The 26059-nt window shown below is 32.5% G+C and overlaps 1 protein-coding gene across 1 annotated transcript; it reads right to left on the bottom strand.

The window, feature by feature from the left end:
• Positions 1-1761: 1761 nt before the first annotated feature.
• Positions 1762-9479, bottom strand: LOC140809536 (uncharacterized). Its single transcript, XM_073167187.1, has 11 exons — positions 8949-9479; positions 8050-8174; positions 7376-7820; positions 7163-7281; positions 6176-6959; positions 4861-5301; positions 4467-4655; positions 4143-4370; positions 3488-3836; positions 2676-2859; positions 1762-2559 (listed from the first exon to the last, which is right to left on the bottom strand). The coding sequence occupies exons 1-11, from the start codon at positions 9141-9143 to the stop codon at positions 2082-2084; spliced, it is 3537 nt and encodes a 1178-aa protein (XP_073023288.1). The 5' UTR covers positions 9144-9479; the 3' UTR covers positions 1762-2081.
• Positions 9480-26059: the final 16580 nt, after the last annotated feature.

The following is a 26059-nucleotide window of genomic DNA, read 5'->3' as shown; positions in this document are numbered from 1 at the left end:
AACAAGAAATCTGCTATCAAATCATAAAAGAGAAATTCATGAAATATTCACGCAATAATCTAACTTTTAATTGAAAATTTTAGGAGAAAACTCAACTTTTATTTATCATAAATAATAAACCCATAATAATTTCAAGTTCTACATCATAATTCAAAATTATCTTCTATATCTAAGACTGAGAATTGTCGCTTAATCTTTCAAACTTTGCGCGAGAAGAATTTAATGGGCATATGCAGTAGTTTACTTAATTAAATGTCATGGTGAATTATTAAGAATGGAGCTAATGCACCTGATGGATCGAATCTTAGGAAGAACAAGCAATTCTGTATTTATGTGTTGTGCCATCAATTAATTACACATACCAACACGTAAGCCAAGAACACACAGTGGTGAAAAAAGCTGAAGCAAGAAGAATAATAGTTACGATTCGAGTCTCGAGACGACACATGCTTTGAATTATTCATCCCTCTTCTACCTGAAAAATCAGCTAAGAAATTATCGCAACCTCCGTGGAATTAGAAATGAAAAAAGATGAGAGATATAGAAATCCCGCTACAGTTAGCCAACAAAAACTAATCCCAAGTTTCAGGAAAACTGCGTGAAAAAGTTAATGTTTCGAAAAAAAATTATGAGAAGCTATTGTGGGCTATTTGTCCTCGGTTCTTTACGTTGTGGTGTGTTGCTATCTTGTTTCATGCTAAATTTGGACTCACCCATGGAAATGGGCTGGGCTAGGTTGGACTAGGACATTGGTGGGTGGGCTGAAATTTTAACTTAAATATAAAAAAAATGAGATTGACTACAACCCAGTATAACCCTCAAATGCATCCGTCTCTATCTTAGACTTAGTTGTATCTACCTCAATTTTTTTTTATAGGGGCTACGCCTAAATTGATAGGTACTAATCTAAACTTTCGGAGTTGTGTTTTTTTGGGCTCAAATATGCAATAAAGAAATTTTTAATGTAATTGGCTAATAATAAAATACAAACTAAACGTCAAATAAAATATACGTATATCAAAGAAAAATCACACCAAATTAACAAAAATATTAAAAAAATTTTAATATTAGTGTAAGCTGTTTGGATCGGTTTGACTTTATTTTTTTTATCCAAAACTTAAATCAAACCAATTTTTACGGTTTGATTGACTTTAAAACCAATTCATATTTTGATTGACTGAAAATTGATCTACACCATGCCATTTCATATAATTTAACAGTTTGATTTGATCTATTTCTATCTTTTTTTTTAGATTTGAGATTTTTTATAAAATTCTGTGAGATTTGAAATTTTTTACGCTTTTTATAACTCGTCTGTACTTTTAATTACCGAACATTTGTTTTTCTTTTACTTTTTCCCAACAAAAATGGGTTTAAGAGATGACAAAAGTCCACACAACAGTTGACCAAAATTTGCTGACAAACACACAAAAATTATATATACTAATAAAAAATACACATGTATTGTTTATATTATTGTTATTTTTAAATTAATCAAATAATATTAAATAATTAATACAAAATTATTTTCAATTCAAAAAAAAAAAATTTGATTTAAAAAAATTTTAATTTTTTTTATGTAAAATATAGACTGATTTGAAGAGATTTTTAATAAATTAAGAAAGATAATTATAAAATTAAATATTTTGATATCTTTTAATATAACTAAAACTCTTATACTATATATATATATATATATATACACACATCATTTTTATAAAATTCCCTCGCAACAGACAAAACCCAAGTGCAAAAAAGAAAAGAACAATACAATAGGCATCCGAATTTCGAATAAAAAAGAAATTATTTGTACAAATTTACACCTTTTAAATTCATCACATATGCTGGTAGACACAAATACTTATAAACCAATTATTTACATAGAAATTTAGTTTAAATAGTTTCAAATGAAGTCACCACCATACCATCCTCTACTAAACACAGTCCACAACTCTTAATCAACGACATATTTCGTTCGGTCCATATATGCACATCAACCAACTACTGTCTGTATTCACATCTGGAACTTACTTTGTACATATTAGCTAAGAATAACAATCTGTACGTCTGTGACAAACAATTTACTGTTTCAGTACATTTGCATACCAGGGGCCATGAACAAGAACTGAGACCTTGGCTGTCACAGCTAACACTGATGCAGCCAGCACCACTTCATCCAGGAGTAACGTTGCTCCAACTTTCTGTAATGCCATTTCTGCTAATTCTCTTCCTTGCTTTACGTTATCTCCGAGCAAAACCCCTCTAGCAGCAAGATATACAGCCCTTGAAACTCGAGTAAAAACAGGGTCGTTTTCTTGCAGGCTTTTGTTGAGCATCCTTGCCATGATTTCCTTCATTGACTCATTATTTGGGTCTACCAGTTTGTCATCTTTCTCTACCGCAGAGCTGAGTATTTCAATGATATCTTGGATGCCAGCATCTGCTACAGAGTCCAGACACTCGGAAAGTCGTTTGACAGTGCTTGAAAGTATGCTATCCATGTGCGCTTGGCTGGTAACAATTCGTTGGCTTACAAGAGTTTGTCGCAAGACAAGAAGGCTGCATAAAAAATTTGAAAAACCCATAAGCAGATGGAGAGAAAAATAAGGGAAACCTAAGAAAATAAAACCTAGACAACAGTAAGTATCATCAAAATGGAGAATCATGAAACCTACCTCGTTGCCATCACGATAATTTTCTGAACTCGAGATTGGATACTTCTCAGCCTGGAGAGATTAAGGATCATAGTTTCGGGTACTTCACCTTCTGTCAAACCGAGAATTTGCCTTACCAACTTCAGTAAACCTAGCCTCACCAACAAACCAACTTCCTCTTGGTTGTGCTCTAACTCGATGATTTCTGGAGCAGAAAGGTAAAGAAAAACATGTGATGAAAACTAACAGTCGTTTGGATTACATTCAACGAGGTTACAATTACGTGATTCCATAGTTGTCAAGGGCGCAAGGCGCACCGAGGCGCACAAGGGCTCTGGAGCCTGAGGCGAAGGCGCACATTTTTAATTTTTTTTAAAAATATATTTATCTTAGAATAATATATTAAAATATGAAATAATTAAGTCACAATGTCACATAAAACAACAAATAATTAATAAGTTCATAACAATAAGTAACACAATTAAAATTCTTCAATCATCCTTAGAAGTTACGTTTGGGGTTGGTTTGGGCTTTTACATTTTAAGTTACTATTAAAAAAAAACAGAGAAGTTGCCTTTCCGAAATGCAACTTCTGTGTTACTGAATTTGTTTTTTAAAAAAAGCAACTCAGGCGTGCCTAAGGCGCGCCCGAGAGCCTTTCCAAGGCGAGCCCAGGCGCGCGCCTGGGCGAGCCTTTGTGAATCGTTGCGCTTGGGATGGCCCCAGGCGCAACACCCACGCCTGGTGGCGCCTCTCGCCTCAAGGCGAGAGGCGCTCGCCTTTGACAACTATGCGTGATTCAAAAGAATAGAAACCTAATCCCAAATACGAACCTAAATAATTTGTATCACTGGAGGTTGAAGATGCATCAACTTGCTTTCCACTCATTTTAACTAAAAAGTTTCCACCAGTTCGGAGAGTGGCAGAAGGAAGGAAATTAGACAAACTCTCCGGTCTCTTCGTCAACTCTGAAACCGATTTTTGGTGATCATTCAATTCCTCATCTCTGACATCTCTTGCAAATGAAAGCCATTTAATTGTCAAAGGCAAAGCATTTAGAGCATTGGAAGGAAGTCCAAAATGACTAGTGAAAGATTTTTCAAGAAAACGCAAAGCCTCTGGTCCCTTCAAGAATGGTTCCAGCATTCTTATACGTGCTTTGCTAATTTCTTGCTTCAGTTCCTGCAGAAGTCGCAATGATTCTGTAATGAGAAAATGTTAAGAAAATTCAAGCAGTTCTAGCTAATTACTTGCTTTAGGCCAAATTTTGCCTATCCTACCACCAGTTTTTAGTTCTTTCTATCTTTCGCATATAGGGGATAGTAACAGATCAGTATCAACAAAACCACTGAGTTGTCCCAAAGATAGAGCCTGGCAACTACATCTTAATTTTCTCCGACTTAAATCTTGGTTAGGAGTAACTAATTGGAGGTCAGAACACAAGTGAGCCATTTCATTTGATAGACATGTAGTGTCGTAAGGAAGAACCTGTATCTGTTCCAGGACAAAGCGCAGACCCTTGATTAGAGTAATAACATTTGAATTCTCAGAACTATCACTGGCCCAACATGCCTCAGCCAGCTCTGCCATAAACTGTTGGTGTTTTTCTTTCAATTCATTCTCGTAAGCAGGAGCAGAAAGTTTCTGGAGAGTGACCAACGCAAATTCCAAAATCTTTCCAAAATAATCAATATCCAATTTACCCGAATTCAGCACCTACATTAAAAACGCACAATGAATTCTGCTAAACAAATTTGACATAAAAGCAGCTGGGATGGTAAACAAGCATAAAACATGTAAAAGAATGTATACCTGAGCAAGAATTTCCAGGTCAATAGCTTCAAAAATATCTTGTCTCCAGCTTAAAGGAGCCATTGCACAAATTTCATCCCTCACCTCCCTCATTAAACCCACAACACGGGTGTGATCAGGATTACTTTGTTTGACAGATTCAATAATGCCATCCCAAAACGCATTTTCCATCGTCTGTTTCAACTTTGCCTGGTCATGACATGATCAATCAAATAGTATTCAGACAACTGAAAAATATATGGTAGTTTATCTAGATGCAGGGTGGCCAGTCAGTAACCAGAATTCTTAGCAGACAGTAAATGAGTAGCATTTTCAATGATTAAAAGGTCATAATGTATAAAACTAAATAAAATGAGGAATGTAATCCACAAAAGTAAGTCGAGAGATCGCAGACCATAATGTTGTTTCGGGACTCCCCAACAGAATTGGAACTATCAGCAAACTCAAGGCGCTCCCCATGAATATATTCATTAACTATCACAACATTCTCCATATCCAAACTCTGTAGAGAAGATTGAGTGATGATGTTTCTTGAAGTGGAGGAATTAGCTTCCTTATCATTAACTTCATCCCTAAACAAAGACCGTACAACAGAGCTTTGCTTATGTGCATTCGCAGTCAACGTACTACTTGCATCATCTGTGCTACCAAAAGAAAAGGAAACTGGATTCTGTGATACAATGGCCATGGTTAATGGCTCGGGTGAGCTTCTGTTCTCCATCTCATTAAAGAATTTCATTCGCACGTCAGCAAGTGCATTTTCCATACGCTCAATACCAGCATCTCCAGATAGGTGCAGGACTTTCTCTCTTAAAAGTTTTTGATCTTCAGATACCTGTTTCAAAGGATTGTCACATCAACAATGAATACAAACAACAGAAGTCTTTGCTACCCAACAGATCATCTAATTCACTGTGTCTAAGCCTCTGAATTGGGTGACTGCTATCATTATCAGACCATAATCAATTTCCTATTTCCATATTATAACTAAAACTTTGAACACGTTACAAGTATTGCGCAAACAGACTAAAACTTTGAACACGTTACACGTGCTATGCAAAAAAAAAGCAAAATTTGAATTGTTGATTTCCAATAAAAGTTCAGAACAAAATATTCATTTATCAAGCTGTCAAGCATCTTGATCAAAATCATATGATAAATACAAATTATTCAGCAGAAGCTAGCAACTTGCTTTTCATTGGAGTGCAAGATAAAGGGCTCATTTGTGAAATATTGTATTTTTGTAGAATTGATTAAATTTATAGATTGTGAAAAAGTAAGAAAATATAATGTTTGAAAATCAAAGTGAAAAACTGAATTATTTTTAAGATAAGAGTGTTTGATAAATAAGTGATTCACATAGATTTTTTTAATAAAATCACAAAAATGCCTTTATTAAATAACACCTCTCTATTCATTTATTTGATATTTGATAATGTAAAGAGTAATTTTAGATAAGACAAAAATATTATTGATAAGAATGTCAAGAAGAAATTCCATTTATTTACCAAAATATCATGATCACTTTTGAACACAATCACTTTTGAAAATCAGAATCATGAGACTTGCTTTGACATTAAAATTAAATTGAGTAAATGAAGAATCAAAATATAGGGTTCAGAAACATTAAAAACTATTTTTTAAAATAGAAGTGAATTATCATTTTTATTTTATGAATTCCCAACACTTCCAAAGTTGGTTGAAATAACCTGTTTCTGGATAGCCTTCATATCATGCGAGAGAGGACCACTAACTCCTTCAGGAGTCATCTTGCAAGTTTGAATCATGGAAAGTTCTAGACGGCAGGCAGCCTTGACCAAATCTTCCTCAAGAGCCCTTGCATCCTTGGATTTCCACACCACAAAGCTGTTCAAAAAGGAGCACCAGGCCGAATCAAAAACAGAAAGTTGGATCCTGAAGGTTCGACGCAGCACTGATGCATCATCAAATTTCTCGTTTGGAACATGTAATGGGCCACTCAGCAGTATCTTTATTAACAAATCTAACTCCAGTACAAACTTCTCAGCAGATTTTAGCAAAGCAGTCTCGCGCTCTCCTCGTCCACTGATAACAGCTTCTGGATGCCCCAATATCATGTAGGCACATAGCACAACTCTGACTTGGTACCTTGAAAAGGATATGGGAGAATGTCCAGAATGTCCAGAATGTCCTGTGTTTTTAGCCTGTCCACCAGAGATAGTTTTCCTGGGCCTGTTTTTCCTTCTTGGAGAGCCTACTCGCTTGAGGAGATGATCCATATCATCCCAACTAGAAGAATTAGGGGAAGATCCAACACCTCGCAACAATTTATAGCGGCATTCAAGCCTATCAAGTAACGCTTTAACTGTACTAAGGACGGTAGGTGACTGAATAACGAGAGCAAGCTGTTCAAATGGCATTGATTTTACAGATTTCTCATTAATATACAAATCATTATAATCCTTGGCAAGAAGTGCAGTCGTTTTCCTCAGCTTGGTGAACTTCCTCCAGCACCTAAACATGAATATCATCCGAAGATGAAATAAATTAAAGTTTATGTTGCAAAACATGCTAAGCGATTCATCACTTTCATAAACACCTCCTTGCAGGATATGTGCATATGATACATAAAAAATAAGGTTGGAATACCTGTCACGGAAGTTTCAAGATAATTAAAGTGTGAGTAAACATTAGAAAAATATGTACCAAGTACGTACCTCGCTAGTTTCATGGAAAGCATCTCAGCCTGCTGCTCATGCATCAAATTCCAACTAAAGTGAGCATTATTGTATGATCTTCCTCTCTGCATTAAATATTCGTCTCTCCTTCTCCTCGCCTTCATGCAATAAAATCTCAAGTTTAAAATGGAGGCCACTACGGGATAAAAGGAACGTAATTGAAAATCATTGGTTGGAAACTATTATGAGTACCCTTTGCAGTCGATCTTCGAGCTTATTCTTCATTTCCCTTCTCTCCATGTCTCGCTGGTGAGTAAGGATATTGGCTACCCTTTGCACCTGCATGGACCTAGCATGCGCTCGTCTCTTCTCAGCTTCTAGTAATCCTAGTCGCTTCTTCTCAGCAGCTGCACGCTTTTGAAATATTGCAGCTCGAACTCGCTCTTTATACTTGCTCTCACGAGCCATTTGTCGCAATAATGACTGAGATGTCCTCTCCTTCACAGAGGCTCTCCTTTGCCGATAACTCCGGAGAATAAGCAATCTATTTGCCTCAGCTTTCTGTACTCGCATTTTGGCCTTTGTGCCTAACTCATCACGTTCCTGTTTAAAGCGCATTTCTGCCTCGATTTTAGCAATTTGTCTTAACTCATCCAGCTTAGCCAGGCGCAGCTGAGCGTTTGTCAGAATGCTCAACCTACAAATTCAAACGATTACAATATGAGCGTGGGAGCTGTGTTGGGGTTTAGATGGCAAAGTACTAGATGCATGTATGATGTACAATCTCAGTAAAAGAGTTCATCAAATCACCAAAAAACACGTATAATCAGACGTCAAGAGTCTGAAATCTTAATACATGGGATACAGTTGAGAGATAGAACTGCATCAAGCACTATATTTATAGAATCAGGGAAACAAAAGTTCACCGTTTCTCTTCTGCAGCAAGAAGTTTAGCCTCGAGGCGCTGTCCCAGATCATCCGAATGACACGAAGATCGCGTAGGGCTTCTAGGCTTTGGCCTGGCCTTGCTTACTAAATTCTCGTAAAATTTCTTCAGTTTAATCAACAAGAAACAATAACGTTAACCAACTCGCTTTACGCAATTCTAAAGCAAACAATATTAGGTAAAGAATTCCATGAAAAAATTGGATGAACAAAACTGAAATTTACACAGTTTCAGCAATCCATAACTAAAAAAACATTGATAAACCCATGAAAGATCGGATTTTAATAAAATTAGTATATTGCTTCTAACCGTGGGAACAAAAATCATAAATTCACACGTCACAGTAAGAGAAATTGCAGAAGAGTTCAAGCAAACATTTATTCGTACTGAAGAGGGTGGAAAAAGGAATTTCCGGAAAGGTAAATGCGTGATAATTTTTTAACACTATATTGAGGGGGAAATTCGTACCAGTCGCCCAACTTTTACCTAACACGAGGAGCAAAAAAGAGATTCGGTTTAAGAGATGAAAAACATTTCAAATAAAGGATAATTCAAGATTAAACAGGAATCAAGGCTGCCGAGTTTTCCTTTGATCGAACCAGAAAATTATACGTACAGTATACTGAACCTAAAGTTCAAAAAATCGTTAGTTAAAAAAAAAGAAGAAAGAAACCCCATAAACTTCTTTCCAGAATTATAACCACAAATCTACAAAAATATAAAGCTAATTAAGATTAAGAAAAATTTTAACTGAGTATTACTAAGTAAATATGAAAAGCCAATAATAAAGATATGTAGATATGATCAACGGTTCGATTTCCAAAGAGAGAGAAAGAAAAAACGCAAACAATAAAAAAAACAAAAATAAAGAAAGAAAACCTGACGACGAAGATCGGCGTCACGAAGCTTAGCTTCGATTTCTTGAACAGAAGACGGTGAAGCCGTCTTCGACTCCGAGAGTCGCCTCCGGAGCCAGGTCGGCACGGTCGGCGGCGAGCACGACAAAGAGCCATCACTCACCGGGATTTCCATGGCTATTCCCACCACCGGCTTACCCCTCTCCGGCGACTCCATCACCCGATCAAAATATCAAATAAACCCCAATCCGATTACCGAAAATCACCAAGCAAACACGACAAAACCCCGCGACAGTATCAAGACACAATCAAAATCTCAAACAAAACAAAGAATCCCACACAATCACACAAATCACGTGCTTGCGTGTGTATACGTATATATCTCTCTATCTATAGAGAGAGCAGAGGTGGAGGAATCGATAAACGCTCGACGAAAGGTAGCGCCGGTGGAGTGAAATGTGACGGGTTTTTGTGTCCTACGCTTGCTTTTTTAGCTCTGTATTTGTTTCCGGTGGATTAAATTAAACTCGTGTTTCGGAAGGAAAGAGTCGTGTTGTTGTTGGTGTAAAAAGCGTGTAGCGAACTTCTTCATAACTTAAGCTGGAGGAGAAGTTTGACACGTCATTTCTTAGCTGACTAACGGTACTCTAGAATTTATTTATTTGGCCATAAATTGTGGTCTCACGTTTTAATTTTGTTTGAATTGTTTGGATGTACAACCTTTTTTTATTATTTTAAAAGTAATTTCCAAAAAACTTAATATACATGAATAAAATTTATTTAAAAAGTATAAATACAAAAATAATCAATCAAATTTAAAAACTAATTAAATATATATGTACACACAAACTAAAAATTAAAACAAAATTTTTTTGAAAAACAAGTAAAAAGATTATGTCTCATATGAAACAACATCACATATTTATATATATATATGAGAATAATCGGCTTGATTTATAACTAAAATGCAAAGTAATGCTTTTTGCATAAAAAAATAATTTTTCATGGGTCGAATATGATAAAAGATATGTAACATAAAATTGATTCGTTGAGATGATCTCTTAAGAATTTTTGTGAAGTAAAAATTGGACTAAAAAATAACTTACATTTACAATAAAAACTTGAAAAAGAGTTTGAGTTTGCATATAAATATTAGACAAAAACTTGTGTGAGATGGTTTCACGGGTTGTATTTATGAGACATATATCTTATTTGAGTCATCCATGAAAAAGTATTACTTTTTATTGTGAATATCGATAAGGTTTACTCGTATCACAGATTAAGATCCGTAAAACAGTCTCACATGAAACTCACTCTAAATATTTTAGCATGGGTCCGTCACGAGTAATAAAGAAAGGCATGTGACCAATTAATGATAATGTTTACCACTTTTCTCTAGTGTGTTCACTCAAGTGCTCTTTCCCATTTGGACTATCTTAATCAATTAATTATTATATTATATCTAATAATTAATATACAATTTTTATGTAATAAATTACATTTTATTTCATAATAATGTAATGTTCACATGTCATACATAAAATATGTGTACCTTCCTGCTTATGTGTCTTTATTGCATTTGAATAATTATTACATATATTGGAAATTTGACAAAGATGGAGATTTGATTTTAAAAATTCTGCAATTTTTTTATTCATAATTATTTATTTAGTAAAAGTGGCATGATTCAAGCATTTAAAAGCAGTAGTGGATCATTTTGCCACTTAAAAAAAATATTTTTTTAAGAATAACAGGGAACTAAATTTGATCTAACTATCGTAGGAAAACTATTATTTAAAGTTTTAGTGCAGTTCTGTGCACATGTTTTACTATAATCAACGGAATATATATCATGTTGGGAGTATATTTTTTCGTAACTTGATATCTCGTTTAATGGTTACACGAAATCTTTTAATTCATCATACGACAACCTAATTGAGGGGATCTGCATCATGCTTGGAGTATATTTTCTTGTTGTGACGAACCGTGTCTTAAAATACTCTATTTTTAATATTACAGAAAAATTTGATATTTTCTTATTACATAATTTAAGAATAACTTTTAAAATAAAATAACGGTCACCACTCATCATAAATAAAGTTAATATAAAAACCCCATCATTTTAATTTCATAACCATAAAAATCTCAAGTTAAAACATCTACCATAATTTGAAAAAGTATACCACAATGTAAATAGGTTTCAACAAACTTTCCATCAACATAAACGCATAAAATTCAAAGTAAATAGTTTTAAACGTATATAAGTAAAATTCTGGTGAACTACAAGGTCTTCGGGTGTGCACTGTCACTAGTCCAAGCTTACTCAATAATCTTCCGTCTCCTCAACTACATCATCTGCATCGATCAAGCTTAGTGAGCCTAATGACTCAGTATGCATAAACCTTGAATAACAAATAATACGTAATAAAAATTCATGAAATTTAGACATAGCTCGTAGATAGCATAATATTAGCCTAAATACGTATAACGTGAATTTCATGCATAAAAATTTTCATAAAATCATATTTTCATGCTTGTCAACGTAATCTTCATCGTAAATCATTTTGCATAGAGTTATGTTAAATGCAAGTGGCCAATAACATAAATCAATTGATCGAACTAAATCACAGTGGGATTACAACAGTCTTTGGACTTGATTTTCGCTACCTAACATAACATAATTCCTTCGAAGAGGTTGGAAAAGTCCCTGGACACGTTCTTCGGCTTCCAAACTCGTAACATAATTTGGCCATAAAACAAATCGCATATCTCAAAAATAATTATTTTGCACGTCATACATACTTACGAATATCATGACCCTCGTTAGATCGTCCTCGGACTTGCTGCCCTAACATACTAAAATTTATACCCAAAACAGCCTCTGAGGTGCATTCGGACGCATACGACTCCCGGATTAAATAGAACCTATTAGGATGTACCAATCGACTCGGAACTCGACCTATACATAAAAAACATCCTAATCTATTGCCAAGGCCCTAGAACAGTTCCGAATCATGCCCGAACCCCATACCACGCACAACGAACAATCTAGACACAAGCTGCCCAAGAGTAACGCTATGGCACTTATGCGTTCCGTGTGCCTTCCTATCGATTCTAACTCAAACGAATCCCGAACCAAACACACCCCTTAACATTCTCATACATAACAGCAAGCCATAGGATCGGTCCAGCAAAAATGACAATAAAAAACTCGAGAAAACGAAGAAGTTCATGCGTAATATGTATCGAAACGAGTTTTAATCAAGTTCTAGCATATAAATAATTAAACCAACGAATTTTCATGCATATTTTATATCAAATACAGTATATAAAGTGATTGATGCATAAAAGAAAGTTTTAGACATGCCTTTGCGTTAAAACGTATGATATATCGACAAACAAACGCGTGAGAAACGGAGGCCGAACAGAGACGGATTGCTGCGTTTTTTGGTTTGAAAAATGGCAAAATAGATCGAAGATTGTAATGTGATGATTGCCCCATGTTTCTGCTAGGAGGAATTTGGGACAAAAAAAAACCCTTGCTTGTGAAATTCTCGGCTAACTATGTGCTCTTGGTGTGTTTTTGTGTGTGTCGTGTTTTACATGAGTTGACTATGAGTAGGGTATGATTCTTTGATATTTGCTTAGGATGTTTATTATGCGTTTAGTTTAACTAAAACACCATTTAAAATTAATAATTAATTCCTCACAATTTAAATTACTAATTAAGCCCTCCAACTTTTGAAATTAAGGGTTCTACAAATTTTAAATTATATCCATAATTAAATACTACCTATTTTAATTAATTAAGTCATACAAATAATCATTAAAATATTTTATTTCGAGTTGAAGTATTTAAATCTCTTATTTTCGATTTTTTCTAAAAAAATCCTCAACGTTTCTATTTCACTCAGTAAATTAATTTTATCCCTTAAATGCTAAAATTTAAAAATATTTTAAAATACTAAATTTCTTGACTTAAAATAAAAATTATCACTTAAATTTTTAACATTTTAATCGTCTCCAGTCTCTTTTCCCAGTTCGATATCGAACATTCGTTTGAAAAATTAAAACTCGAGAAAACATCTTAAATTTCATAATAAAATATATATATGCATTTAAAATAATTTAACACATACATTCATTAATTAAAATATTAATTAAATAATTAAATTATTTTAATCATGCTTGGGTTTGTGTGTACTAGTTTTTGGGAACTACACTTGTATTTGGAATCTGATACTCATTTCATGGTTATACCTGTTGGAATGAAATTGATGTATTTGTATAGACGAATTAACGAATTTAATTAATGTAATGAAGTTAATTAATGTAAGATACTTCATGACTTAAACTTTCATGTAGCATATTAATGAATTAAACTAAATGCATTTAATTGTTCAATTCTTGAATACGAATAAATAGGATAAAACATGATAGACATAAACTATCTAGGCTCCGTTTGGTACGTGTGATAAGATAAGTAAATGATTAGTAATTACAGTGATTAAAAAATGAGATAAATGGATTAATAGTATGGTGGGATAAATAACATGGTATTTGGTATGATTTTAAAATGATGGATTAATTTTGTAAATTGTATTGCAATGATCAAAATGCCCCAATTGTTAATTAAATATATATTCTTAAAATAATTGGATAGATAATTAAATATTTATAATTATAATTTAAATTTATTAAAATTAATTTAAATATATTTATTAGAAATATATTTGAAAATATTACAGTAATCATTAAAAAAAATAAATTAGAATTTAATAAATATTTATTTTCATAAAATAATTAATTAACAAGATTAGAAATTTATAAAAAATTAATTTAAGATAGATTTGTATTACGATTTATTTTCTTTAAAATGATTGAAAATAATAAAAATATATGAAATTAATTTATAAAAATATTATAATAAAATTTAAATATTATATTAATTATTAGATTTTCAATAATTTTAATTTTCATATTATATTGAATAATACAATTCAAGGGTACTGTGGTTAATATATAATTTTATCATTATTATTATTCAAGAATTATACATTATCACACATTTGAGGAGGGATATTTAATCACACAAATAACATAAATAGTTAGCTTTCAATCATAATCAAGGGCCTCCATACTAAATTAAAAATGTACCAAACATGAGATAAGGGATGATTATTTAATAATCATTCCCTTATCATGACTACAAAATATAGCCTTATAGTGTTGGTCACACCATTCAATGTTCATATTGCTATAGTGCTGTTTAACCATGCTGATAAACCAGAAAAATTCGATGGTTCAAATTTCAAGAGGTGACAATAAAAGATTTTATTTTACATCTCTACTGTTAATCTGGAAATATTAATAATTGAGAATGCTCCTAAACCTGTTGATGGCGGGGGGATATTTAATTTACTAGTGCTATTGATGCATGACACTATTCTGATTTCTCATGTAGAAATTACATCATGGATGGCTTGACCGACTCGTTGTACAATGTTTATATTGACAAAAGAATAGGTAAGGAGTTATGAATGTCTTTGGACCAGAAATATAAGTATGAGTATTTCGGAGCCAAGAAATTCATTGTTGACCGATTCTTGGATTATAAGACGATGGACTCCAAGACCGTGATTAGTGCAGTTCAAGATCTCCAAGTCATCTTGCATGAGATTCATGCTATAGGTATGATGTTGAGCGAATCTTTTCAAGTTGCAGCTATTATTGAGAAACTACCTTCGACTTGGAAATATTTTAAGAACTATTTGAAACATAAATGAAACGAGAGGAATGTGGAGGAACTGGTCGTTAGACTTCATATTGAAGAAGACAACAAATTTTCTTAAAACGACTATTCAATTATGTTGTGGTTAAAATCAATGTGGTTGAGCATGGTCAGAGCTCGAAGGCCAAGAAAAACATTGGTACATTTGGAGAGGTGCCAAGTTGGGACCCAAAATTGATACTTTTAAGAGAAAATTAACCGGGAAATGATACTACTCTGGCAGTCCAGGTGGCTCGAAATCATAAGAAACTGAAGAAAAATAAAGAGATAAATATGGCGGATGGCATATCTCACGAGGTTTCTAATATGAGTGTACGTGTCGTTTCCTAAGTGACTTGGTGGGTTCAAAGTCAAGGGAATAGTGGATTCATACTGGTGCCACTTGCCCGTGTACTCCAACGAGGAGATATTTGCAATTCTTTAGGAATCTGAGAACATAGAAAAACTATTCACGGGGAATTACTCTACCTCTGAAATCAAGGGTCAAGGAAATGTGATGTTTAAGATAACATCTGTAAAATAAATTACTTTGAACAATGTGTTGTATGTGTTAGATAACCTCAAAAAATTGGTGTCTTGGTCGCTTTTAAACAACATGATTTTCACATTATCTTTGAGTTAGATAATGTTGTGTCAAAAAATGGAATGTTTTTTAGGAAGCTATATTTAAGTTATGAGCTTTTTAAGCTCAATATAATGGCTATCAAGCCGATGATGAATGAAATTAATTTTTCTGAGTTCAGAGAGTATTCCAATTTGTGACACGGTATGCTAGAGCATGTTAATTATAATAATATTCGTAGATTAATTAACTTAAAAAGTATTCACACATTCTAAATTGAGAAGAAAAAACAAATGCGACTTACAAGATCTTATTTCCTAACAAGTGAAAGAAATAATGGACCACTCAATTCAATTCATGCAGACGTATGTGATCTAAAAAGAAATATTTTATTATTTTAGTTGTTGATAGAAAAAATGTGTATCTTATTAAAAGTAAAAATGAAGTCATAGATAAATTTGTTCTCTACAAAAGTGAAATTGAAAATCAATTTAAAAAGAAAATTAAAGTGGTAAGAAGTTATCGTGGAAGTGAATATGAATCATCATTTGACGAGTTTTGTATTCAACATAGAATTAGACATGAAAAAGCTGCACCTGATTCTACTAAAAAAAATGACATTTCAGAAAAAAAGAACTTTTTTAAAAAAGAAATGATTAATGTATATCGTACCGAACTACGGTATCGTATATCGTACCGAAAATATCGGTATGGAATTTTTTCATACCGATACCGATACCGAAAATTCGGTATACCGAATTTTCGGTATAGAAAAAGTTCATACGGTACCGTACCGACATCGAAAATGTCGGTATACCGCCGACATTTTTTCGGTATACCAAACTTAAATTTAAAAAATAATAATAATAATAAAGTATTTTCGGTATATACCGAAATACCGAAAAAAATATTCTATACCGATATCGATACCGAACATTTCGATACGGTATGATATCGATACCGAACATTTCGGTACGGTATCATACCGTATCGAAATGTTCGGTATACCGATTTTTTCGGTAAGTTCGGTATTTTTTTCGGTGCGATTTTTCAGAATTTCGGTATTTTTTCTCACCCCTAGTTCTGGTTTACCACATAAATGTGATGCTAAGCTGTTTTAACAACAAATCTCCTTTTAAATAAGGTGTCTTGAAATAAACAAGATAAAAGTCCATATGAGTTATAGAAAAGAAGAATACCTTCTTACGGTTAATGAGATCCTACCCATGTGGGCATTGCCTCCATGAGAGGATGGATCGTCAAGATCTTGCCAAACATACAATTTCAAAAAAAAAAAGTGGGTCCTACATATGCATGGACAAATCTTGACCATCCATCCTATCATGAGGGCAATACCCGCATAGGTAGGATGAAATAAACCCCTTCTTACCAATATATGTGAGTAAGGGGGTCTCTTCCAAAGTTGCAGTACCTACACCGGAGAGGCAAAAACTTATGTGAAACGGTTTCACGGGTCGTACGAATTTTTATTTGAGTCATCTATAAAAAAATATTAATTTTTATGCTAAGAGTATTATTTTTTATTGAGAATATTGGTAGGGTTGACCCGTCTCACAGATAAAAATTCGTGAGACCATCTCACAAGAGACCTACTCCACCAGAGTATGTAAAAATTGGACCAAAAATGGTTGATTTCATTTTCATCATATATGTACAAAAAATATCGCGTAACTTTTTATTGCGTATAAATCACAAATATTGATATTGATAATACTACGAAATGGAATAACAAAATGCATCTTTCTTTGAACATATGTTTTCATGCAAATAGAAATAAGAACCAAATTTTTCTAAAAGATCACACCAGACAATGAATCAAGAACGAAGGGTTGAACCAAAACATAGCAAGAGAGTTATGACATAAAAATATTTTGGTCTAGATTTTATTATTTTTATTTTAGAAAATGAACCTCAAAGTTGTAAAGAGGACATGAATTCATCCGAGGAATCTCAATAGAAAGAGACAACTAATTCTGAAATTGAATCTATTTTGTAAAATCATACATGAGAATTAGTAGATCTTCCTTCGAGAAGCAGACCATTAAGTTATAAATGTATTTTCAAGCAGAAAATGAAATCAGATAGAACAATTGATAAAGCAAAACTGATAATCAAAGGTTACCGTAAATGCAAAGGGTTTTATTATTTTGACATACATTTTTATGTGACAATAATAACATCAATTCGAGTTATACTTGTGATTGTCTCTTTGCGGAATCTTAAAGTACAACACATGTATGTAGAAAAAACTTTTCTAAATCGAAATTTAGGAGAGGAAATTAAATGGAACTACCAAAGAGATGTTTTATGTCTGGACTAAAAAACAATGTTTGTAAATTGGTGAAGTCACTCTGTATGGCTTATAGCAAGCACCAAAACAGTGGCACGAAAGATTCGATAAAGCCATGATTAAGTGGATTCAAAGTCAATGAGTGTGATAAATGCATATACCATAAAGACAATAAAAATGACTATGTTATTTTACGTATTTACGTATATGACATGCTTATCATTGGGAGCAATGATAAAATGGTTAAGTCCACAAAAAGGTTATTGAATTCAAAATTTGACATGAATGACATATGCTTAACTGATGTTAGAATTAAAATCAATAGAACATTATAAGGGCTTGTTCTGAGTCAGAAACATTATCTTGACAAGATTCTTGAAAAATTCAACAAAGATGATTCTTCACTGGCTAAACCTTTAATACACTCAAATCAAAATCTATCGAAGAAGCGAGGTGATAGTGTGCCTAAATTGGAATATTATTAGATCATTAGAAGTCTGATATACTTAATGGTTTGTATAATACTACATAGCCTATGCAGTAAGCAAATTGAGTAGATAAATGAATAATCTCCGAGCTGATCACTAGAAAGCAATTGTGAAATTTATGAGGTATTTAAGATATACTCATGACTCTAGAGTGCACTATACCATATATCTCGTTGTTCTTAAGGATACAATGATACGAACTAGATATCTGATATGAAAGACTCAAAGTCTATTAGTGGTTTATATTCACATTAGGAGGTGCATCAATTGCATGAAATCTTTTAAACGGACTGTAATAGCCAAATCTCTGATGAAATTTGATTTTTTAGCCTTTGAAAAAATGTGGGCAAAAGGCTGAGTGACTGAGTTTATTTCTAAAAAATATTTCAGACCAAAACATGTGTTGGCTATTTGTATTCATTGGGACATATAGTATGTGAATTGAAGGGCAAAAAAAATTATAATTATAAGTCTAGACATATATGTCATAGACACAATACTATTAGAAAGTTGCTCTCAATTGGAGTTATCTGAGTTGACTATGTAAAGTTAAAGAATAATCTAGTGGATCGGTTAAACAAATAGATAAATAGAAAGTTAGTTTCAAAATCATCGAAATCACTAATGTGATAGAGAAGTGTGACCGTTTCCAAAAAAATGCACAACTCAATTCTAGATCCTCTTTGTAGAATTAGACACTTGTTTCTGACCAAAACGAACACATCTTGAGAATAGAAGTGTATCAAGAAGAATATTTTGTGAAGTATATTATAATTTACACAAATAATACAACAGTTCAAGAACATCTTGTCTACTAGTGAGAAAATAAAGTAATATACTTTCACAAGAAAAGGTTCGTATGTTGACTTCTTCTACCTATCCTATGTATGATTCAACAATTGGACGTAATCGCCTAGTTTTCTTATCTTGATCGATTTCATTCTCGTGGGGATTGTCGGAGTATATGACCATCGTGAATTGAAATTGATGTAATTGTGTAGATGAATTAATGAAGTTAATTCATGTAAATACTTCGTGAATTAAACTAAATACATTTAATTATTTAAATCTTGAAACCATATAAATAGGATGAAACATAAAAAGACATGAATGATCTCAAGTCCATTTATATTAATTCTATTTTCTCAAAAAATACACATTCTTCTTTATATAATCAAAATGCTTTTTTTCTTGAGCTTTGGTTTTCGTTTTGTTGTTTGTTCCAAGACAGATTATGATCAATAATATTTTTTGTTCGTCATAGTAGTATTTTGTGCTTATTTGCTATTGATATTTTCGTTATATCCCGAGAGTTTTTACACGATTTAAAAAATTTAAATTATAACGTTGTCATTTAATAAAAAAAAAATCCTTATATCTTAAGGAATTATACAAAAAAGGTAAATAAAATTCTTTTTACATTGGACATAGAGAAGTTGGTGGACATTAAATTCTTCAGCTTTAAAATTTCAAAACCTACCCCACACCTCCAAGAAGCAACACGTAATACGTGACCGTTTCGTCGTGGCTTGTTATTCTCGAAAGAGTTGGTCTCATGTGAGACCGTCTCACGGATACTAATCTGTGAGACGGGTCAACCCTACCCATATTCACAATAAAAACTAATACTCTAAGCAAAAAAAAATATATTTTTTCATGAATGACCCAAATAAGGGATCCGTCTCACAAATTCGACCCGTGAGACCGTCTCACACAAATTTTTACCTTTTCCGAAATACACTTGTGTGTTTCCTTACGCAAGCTGACTTTTCTCGTGATGCCTTTTCGTCTGGTGGGCCAAAAGGCCATCTTATAGGCCAGAATATATAATACTAATTATGTAGAGTTTTCTATACCAAACAACTTAATGTATAAATTTTATATTCAATTTTATTTTAAAATTTCAAATATTTAAAATAAAATTATCAAACAAAAAATCTATCATCACACATACCATAGTGTATGAAGTTGAAGTGATCATAAACCTATATTTTATGTTATAATAGATGATGATCACGGTAAATTTAGGACTTGATTCCAATAAGTGTCAATAGTCCAGACGCAGGTTCGAAATTATCCCGAGCCTGAAATCACGAATAAGACCGTTAGAAGGGGGTCATGAGAGTGTTCTGACGTAGCCTCAGTCTTTGTTGCTCTCTACTTATATCCTTAGTCTCTGACTTGAACGTCGGACAGGATACGTCAGAACATCCTCATGTCCCCCTTCTAATGGTCTTATTCGTTATTTCAGACTCGAAATAATTTCGAAAACTACGTCTGGACTAGTGACACTTGCTGGAATTAGACCCTAAATTTCTCGTGCATCAATAAATAAAAAAAATAAAATAATTACTTTTTTCTATTATAAAACAATCATATCACTTTTAGTCGAAAAAACACCATCAATTTCAAAATTTTAAAATTGTCGTACTTTAAATAATTGTTTTAATGATTTACAAAAACGGTAATACAATTCTTAGTTTTAATATAAATTTATATAAAAATAAATAAATGAAATGGAAAAACATTATATATAAAAACTAGTATTTTATTTTTGTGTGAATAAAAATTACTTTTTATGCACAAAATAAACGACGTGGTTTAATGTCGACGATTATATTCATCTGACACAAAAATTTTAAATTATTTTAAAATAAACGACGTGGTTTAATGTCGATGATTATATTCATCTGACACAAAAATTTTAAATTTAAAATAAAATATTAGATTCAAGACTCGATAATAAGCACGTAAAGTGCCGCACTAGTTATTAGCGCACAAACTTTTGCACAACATTAATAGCAGCATGTGTAATTGATTACGTAGGTATAATTTCTACCATACAAACCAAAGTTTGCCCTGAAATATAAAATTAATGGCGTAATCCACTTTTTATTTTTATATTATTACAATTTAGCAAAAAGTCGCAGCTCTAGTGGTAGTGGATGCTCTTTTTCTGAATTATTTTATCAATTCTTTTTAAAAATAATAATGCTTAATTAATGTACATGTTCAAGATATAATCAATCTAATCAAGATTATTATTCAAGAGCCATTTTTTTTTAAAAAAAATCTTATTTTCTACTTGTTTTTAACGATGAGTTAATTTCTAGGAGTGAAGATGTCTAAATCAATAAAATATACTGTTGCATTTAGATTGAATGATTTGTATTTGAAAAAAGAACTTGAAAAAATTATTTCAAATAAATTCGTTTTGTGGAAGTTTGAAATTCGTTAGATCAGAAAGGAACAAGTTAAAGTTGCAAAGGAACGTATCGAAACAAGTGAGATGAAATTAAATATTGAACTTGAGGTCTTTCGGGATTAGTCTATGTTATATCGAAAGTGCTTTTCTCCCTATTTCAATATCGTTAGATCATATGAGTCATTCACAAATATATACCGAGAACATTCTATGATACATCCGGGTGAAGTGAGCCCACACAAATATCATCCACAATGTGTAACATACCTGGTGGATGTTTGAATATCCCATATATGCTGATAATTTCAGGCTAATATTTGAACACTTGATCGGGAGGAAAATACTCTGGATGTTGTATAGAATAATCCAATCTTTCGACAGATAGAAAACATAAGGACTAAAATTGTTTAGGCACTTATCTATCTTGTAACAAAATTTTAATAAACAACCATGAAATTATTAAAGTAGATGCCCAACAAGCCAACGGTTGACAATGAAATTTATTAACTCAGATATAATAAACAATCTTTATTTTAATATAATTTAACTTTTTATGTTTTAATTTTGCTTTATATGTATACTCATGCAATCAGCATAGATAAAGTCATTGATTATACTTTAATACGAATGAATGGTAATTCGATCTTGAAACTCATTTGTAAACACTGTATATTCTAAATTCGTTCATAGTCGATTCAGCCGTCTAAAAATAAGGATAAAGGCCGCTTGAGGTTGAGACTAATATCTGTGATGTTGTGTACCATTTCATGGTAAGAGCATAGAGATGCTCAATCATGCAGATGGGTAATCATACGATGATTGTACCGAACACCCCTCACTCGGACTTTCCAAGTGGTTATCGTTCATCGAGAAGAAAAATGTGGTTGTGATTATACGTGATTAGTCCTTACGATCCGGGACAACACAGAAGCGGTACATACTAGGATTGTGCTTTGACTCGTTGATCGACTCCATGAGGATCACAAGATAGCGAGGTTGGGTGCAATTGTGAAATGTGTAGGAGCCGATTCATTGTAATCTGGAATTCACCGCTCACCTACGGGGGTGGATATCCCATGCGATCTAACAAAATAATTGTGCATGAAATATTTGGCCAGAGTATGAGATGTACAATAGAGAAAGAGTTCTCTAGTTGTGTATACGATGACACTATGAATATTTCATGATTGTATCACATAGCTATCGAATCTAATATGCAACCTTCGATAAACCAATGGTTGCATATTCGATCGGGATATATGAAATGAAGGACCGTACTGTACATTAATAATAACCGACTGGTTTTTACAGGCAATATCAGTGATACATAGTGAATCAAGGGGCGAGGTTACCAGACGCTCTTATAATGATTCGATGTGTTTAATCAGAAAAATGATTTTATGACATTCTCATGACCAGATGTTGGTGCATGAGAAGGGCAACTTGGGGTAACCCCAATAAAAGAATATGTTTTGAGTCACAAAGAGTTGTTAACTCACGGCTAGCTGTATCCCTGAACCATTGAGGGTCACACAAGCACTAATATCATTTTATTCCCGTTGAATAAATTTAAGGAGTTGAATTTATATAAAATTATGATATGGTAAATTCAAGGAGTTGAATTTATGATAATTACATTTTGAGTGAATAAATTCAAAGAGTAATTTATGAGATAATTAAATTCAAGAAGTTGAATTTATGATATTGAAAATTTAAAGAGAATAAATTCAAAGAGTTGAATTTATAAAATATGATAATTTAATTTTTTAAATTCAAAATTTGAGTATTAAATATTAAATTAAAATATAGTGGGAGGTATGTTTGATGGACTTGTAGTAGTACAAGTCCAACATATTAAATAATTAAAGTTGTTAATGGATTTGATTAATTAATTTAATTAGTTGGACTAGTCCAATTAATTAATCAAAGCCATTAAATTTAATTATAGAACCTAAATGTTATATTATGAAAATTAGGTCATGAAGGCATGGTTTAAGTAGGAGACTTGAAACCCTAGCCTCCATTCATTTCAAGAATTTCAGAATTCCCTCACCGTTCTCCTCCAAGAGATTTCGACCACTCCTAAAGAAAGTTTAGGGTTTGAGCCGCATCTCGAGTTTTTGATCTCAACGAAAATTTCTTCTAAATATTCTAGTGATATTTAGAAGAGAGACGACTCTTCTAGTCGTGGACTGGATTGGGTGAAGAACGTACGTAGGGATTTACAACAAAAGTTACATCCGTTTATATCGACTTAGTTGGAGTCAAGTGAAAATCACTAAATGTGTATTACTAAATATTCTATATATGTTTATTCTATTTAAATCATACGAGTGTCTAAATATTTTGATTGTAAAAATAAAATTTTAAAACTTCTGCTACGATTTTGACACAAGATAAACGATAACCCAACAGTACATAATATCTGGTAATATATGTGCACGAGAATTTCACTTATTTTAAATTTAAATAGAAAATAAAAGAGACAAGAGCGATGAAGTAGGAAAAAATTGCCAACAACAATGCGTCGTTGCATACGTGTTTGTTAGTGTGAAATTGGCATCGTGCAATTATTATTTCTGCTCCAATAGAGGATTCCAGAAATGGGTGGTGGCATTAATGTGTTTTTATTTTCAAATGGTTATATCTTTTTTGTTTGGAAATTTATTCCAAAATTTTATCTTATATTTTAGGATTTTGGGTGGCTGACCACAAGTTTTCATCATTAAAATGAAAACACTATAATTTATTCCGATCTGTAATTATTTTGTTAAGCGTAGTGCTCAAAAATAACGTTTGAGCTGCTATATGAATTAACATATTTAAGTTGCATAATTCCAAGTATTCGGTTCAATAATCAATATCATAATCAATATTATCTATTTGATTTATATAGGTTTCAAGCCAGTATAATTTTTCAGATGAGATTATGACGACTGATAATTGTTTATATCGAGAGAACGATCGAAAAAACCGAGAAGTACATCGATGTCACAATATTTTGTAATTAGATTTTAAAACTTATATTATTATTATTATTATTATTAAAAATTTTGATGAGGTAGTGTTAGTTAAAAGTCGGGGAAATGTTAGGGAAATGTTAATTTTATTTAGTTGAAATGTCGTCCAGCTGCTATGGATAGTTGAAAGTTAAAAAATGTGACTTCCTAGATTCCGTCACTTGAAGTTTGTGTAGGTGTGAAAACACAAATATTTTTTGAAATTGTAATTATTAATTGATCACTCACATATATAGAATTATTTTCGAATTAGGTCAAATAATAATAAATTTGAAAATATTAAATAGTACATGATATGTTGAAAATTTTCAAGTCAATAAATACATAAAATTCAAATTTCAGCGCAAGATTCACATTAAATTAGAAATTAAAGCTGTATATCAACCTATTTGAAATTAAATGTCGCATACAAAACAGTTTTCTCCACAAGAAAACTAGCAAATTTGCAGTACAATCCATATACATTATGAATATGTATAAGAAATCAGTCTACGCTTAGCCATCTAGTCAACGAGTAAATTCGAAATTAATATATGGTATACACGTTTTTGGCATGATATTATGTATGGAAGAAGCATATCGAATTATAGAATAATTATATCGAATTAGTGAAGAATGATCTCGAAATTAGTGAAGAATGATCTCGAAATTTTGGAAGGAATATCAACCGAATTATGGTAAGATTTTCATCATCTACCGATAAATATCACCATATACCATTCGAAATTTCACACCATTCAATCACTCCACATTTTCGAAATTGTGCTCTCCAAATTCTGTCGAGTAGGGAATCTCTGCTGCAATCCAGATCCAAGAAGAATTCGAAAATCCTAGTACAAGGAACTCCTCTACATTTTTTCATTCAGATCTGAGGTAAGTGAGTTTGTTTTAAAAGTATAATTTTCGTTTATGTATTTTCGTTTTTTTCGAAAATTCGGTTGAGTGGAATTCTCCTTCTACTCCCTTCTTGATACGTTTATCGTATATTTTATATGTTGACACTGTTAGGATTCGACTGGATATGGGTGGAATCCCAATATAAAATATGTTATGTCACTTACACGGTGGGATTGTAACTATTGTATGACATCACCCTTTGAGGAGTAAATATTAGCGATTAATATAAGTAAACCATAGAAAGTAGAAGAATCTCAGTGCTTATGTCAAAAATATGCCGATGATATGAATTGTGCATGGCATGTTGTGTTTAAAACTTATGTATGTTGTTATGTATGTGCTCGAACGACCTACACTTACTGAGTGACGACCATATCACTCACCCCTTACTTGACCATTCCCAGATAATTTCGAAGAACATATCGAAGAAGAGGAGTCAAACCAGTTTTTGGGCTAGTGATGTATACACGAGAACATTAGTTTAAGTTTATGTTTTATTTAAATTGTAAAACGCTTACGCATTATTTATATCGTTTACTTTATTCTGTTGTAAAGACAATGTTATTTCTATGAAATTTATGATATAAACTGGTTTTGGTTTATACTGTACTATGAGGCTTTTTGTTTTAGATTGTGTTACTGCTAAACAACTTCGGTGTCGCCTAACCCCGGTCTCGGGGTGTGAAAGTAAGACCAAATGATTGTCATTTTACCAAAGGCTATAGCTGCTGATAACGGTACAACTCTAATTTTTTAAACCATACAACAGCTCAAACACCACATTTTGAATTCTCTATCCATCAGATACAATTATTGCATCAAACAATCTCATTCCTAATAATTACACTCCTTTCAATCA

Source organism: Primulina eburnea, chromosome 13 (genome assembly GCF_022965805.1).
Source record: "Primulina eburnea isolate SZY01 chromosome 13, ASM2296580v1, whole genome shotgun sequence".
NCBI classification, from domain to species: domain Eukaryota; kingdom Viridiplantae; phylum Streptophyta; class Magnoliopsida; order Lamiales; family Gesneriaceae; genus Primulina; species Primulina eburnea.
Note: the sequence above shows the minus strand (reverse complement) of the source record. Positions and strands in the feature narration are given on the sequence as shown.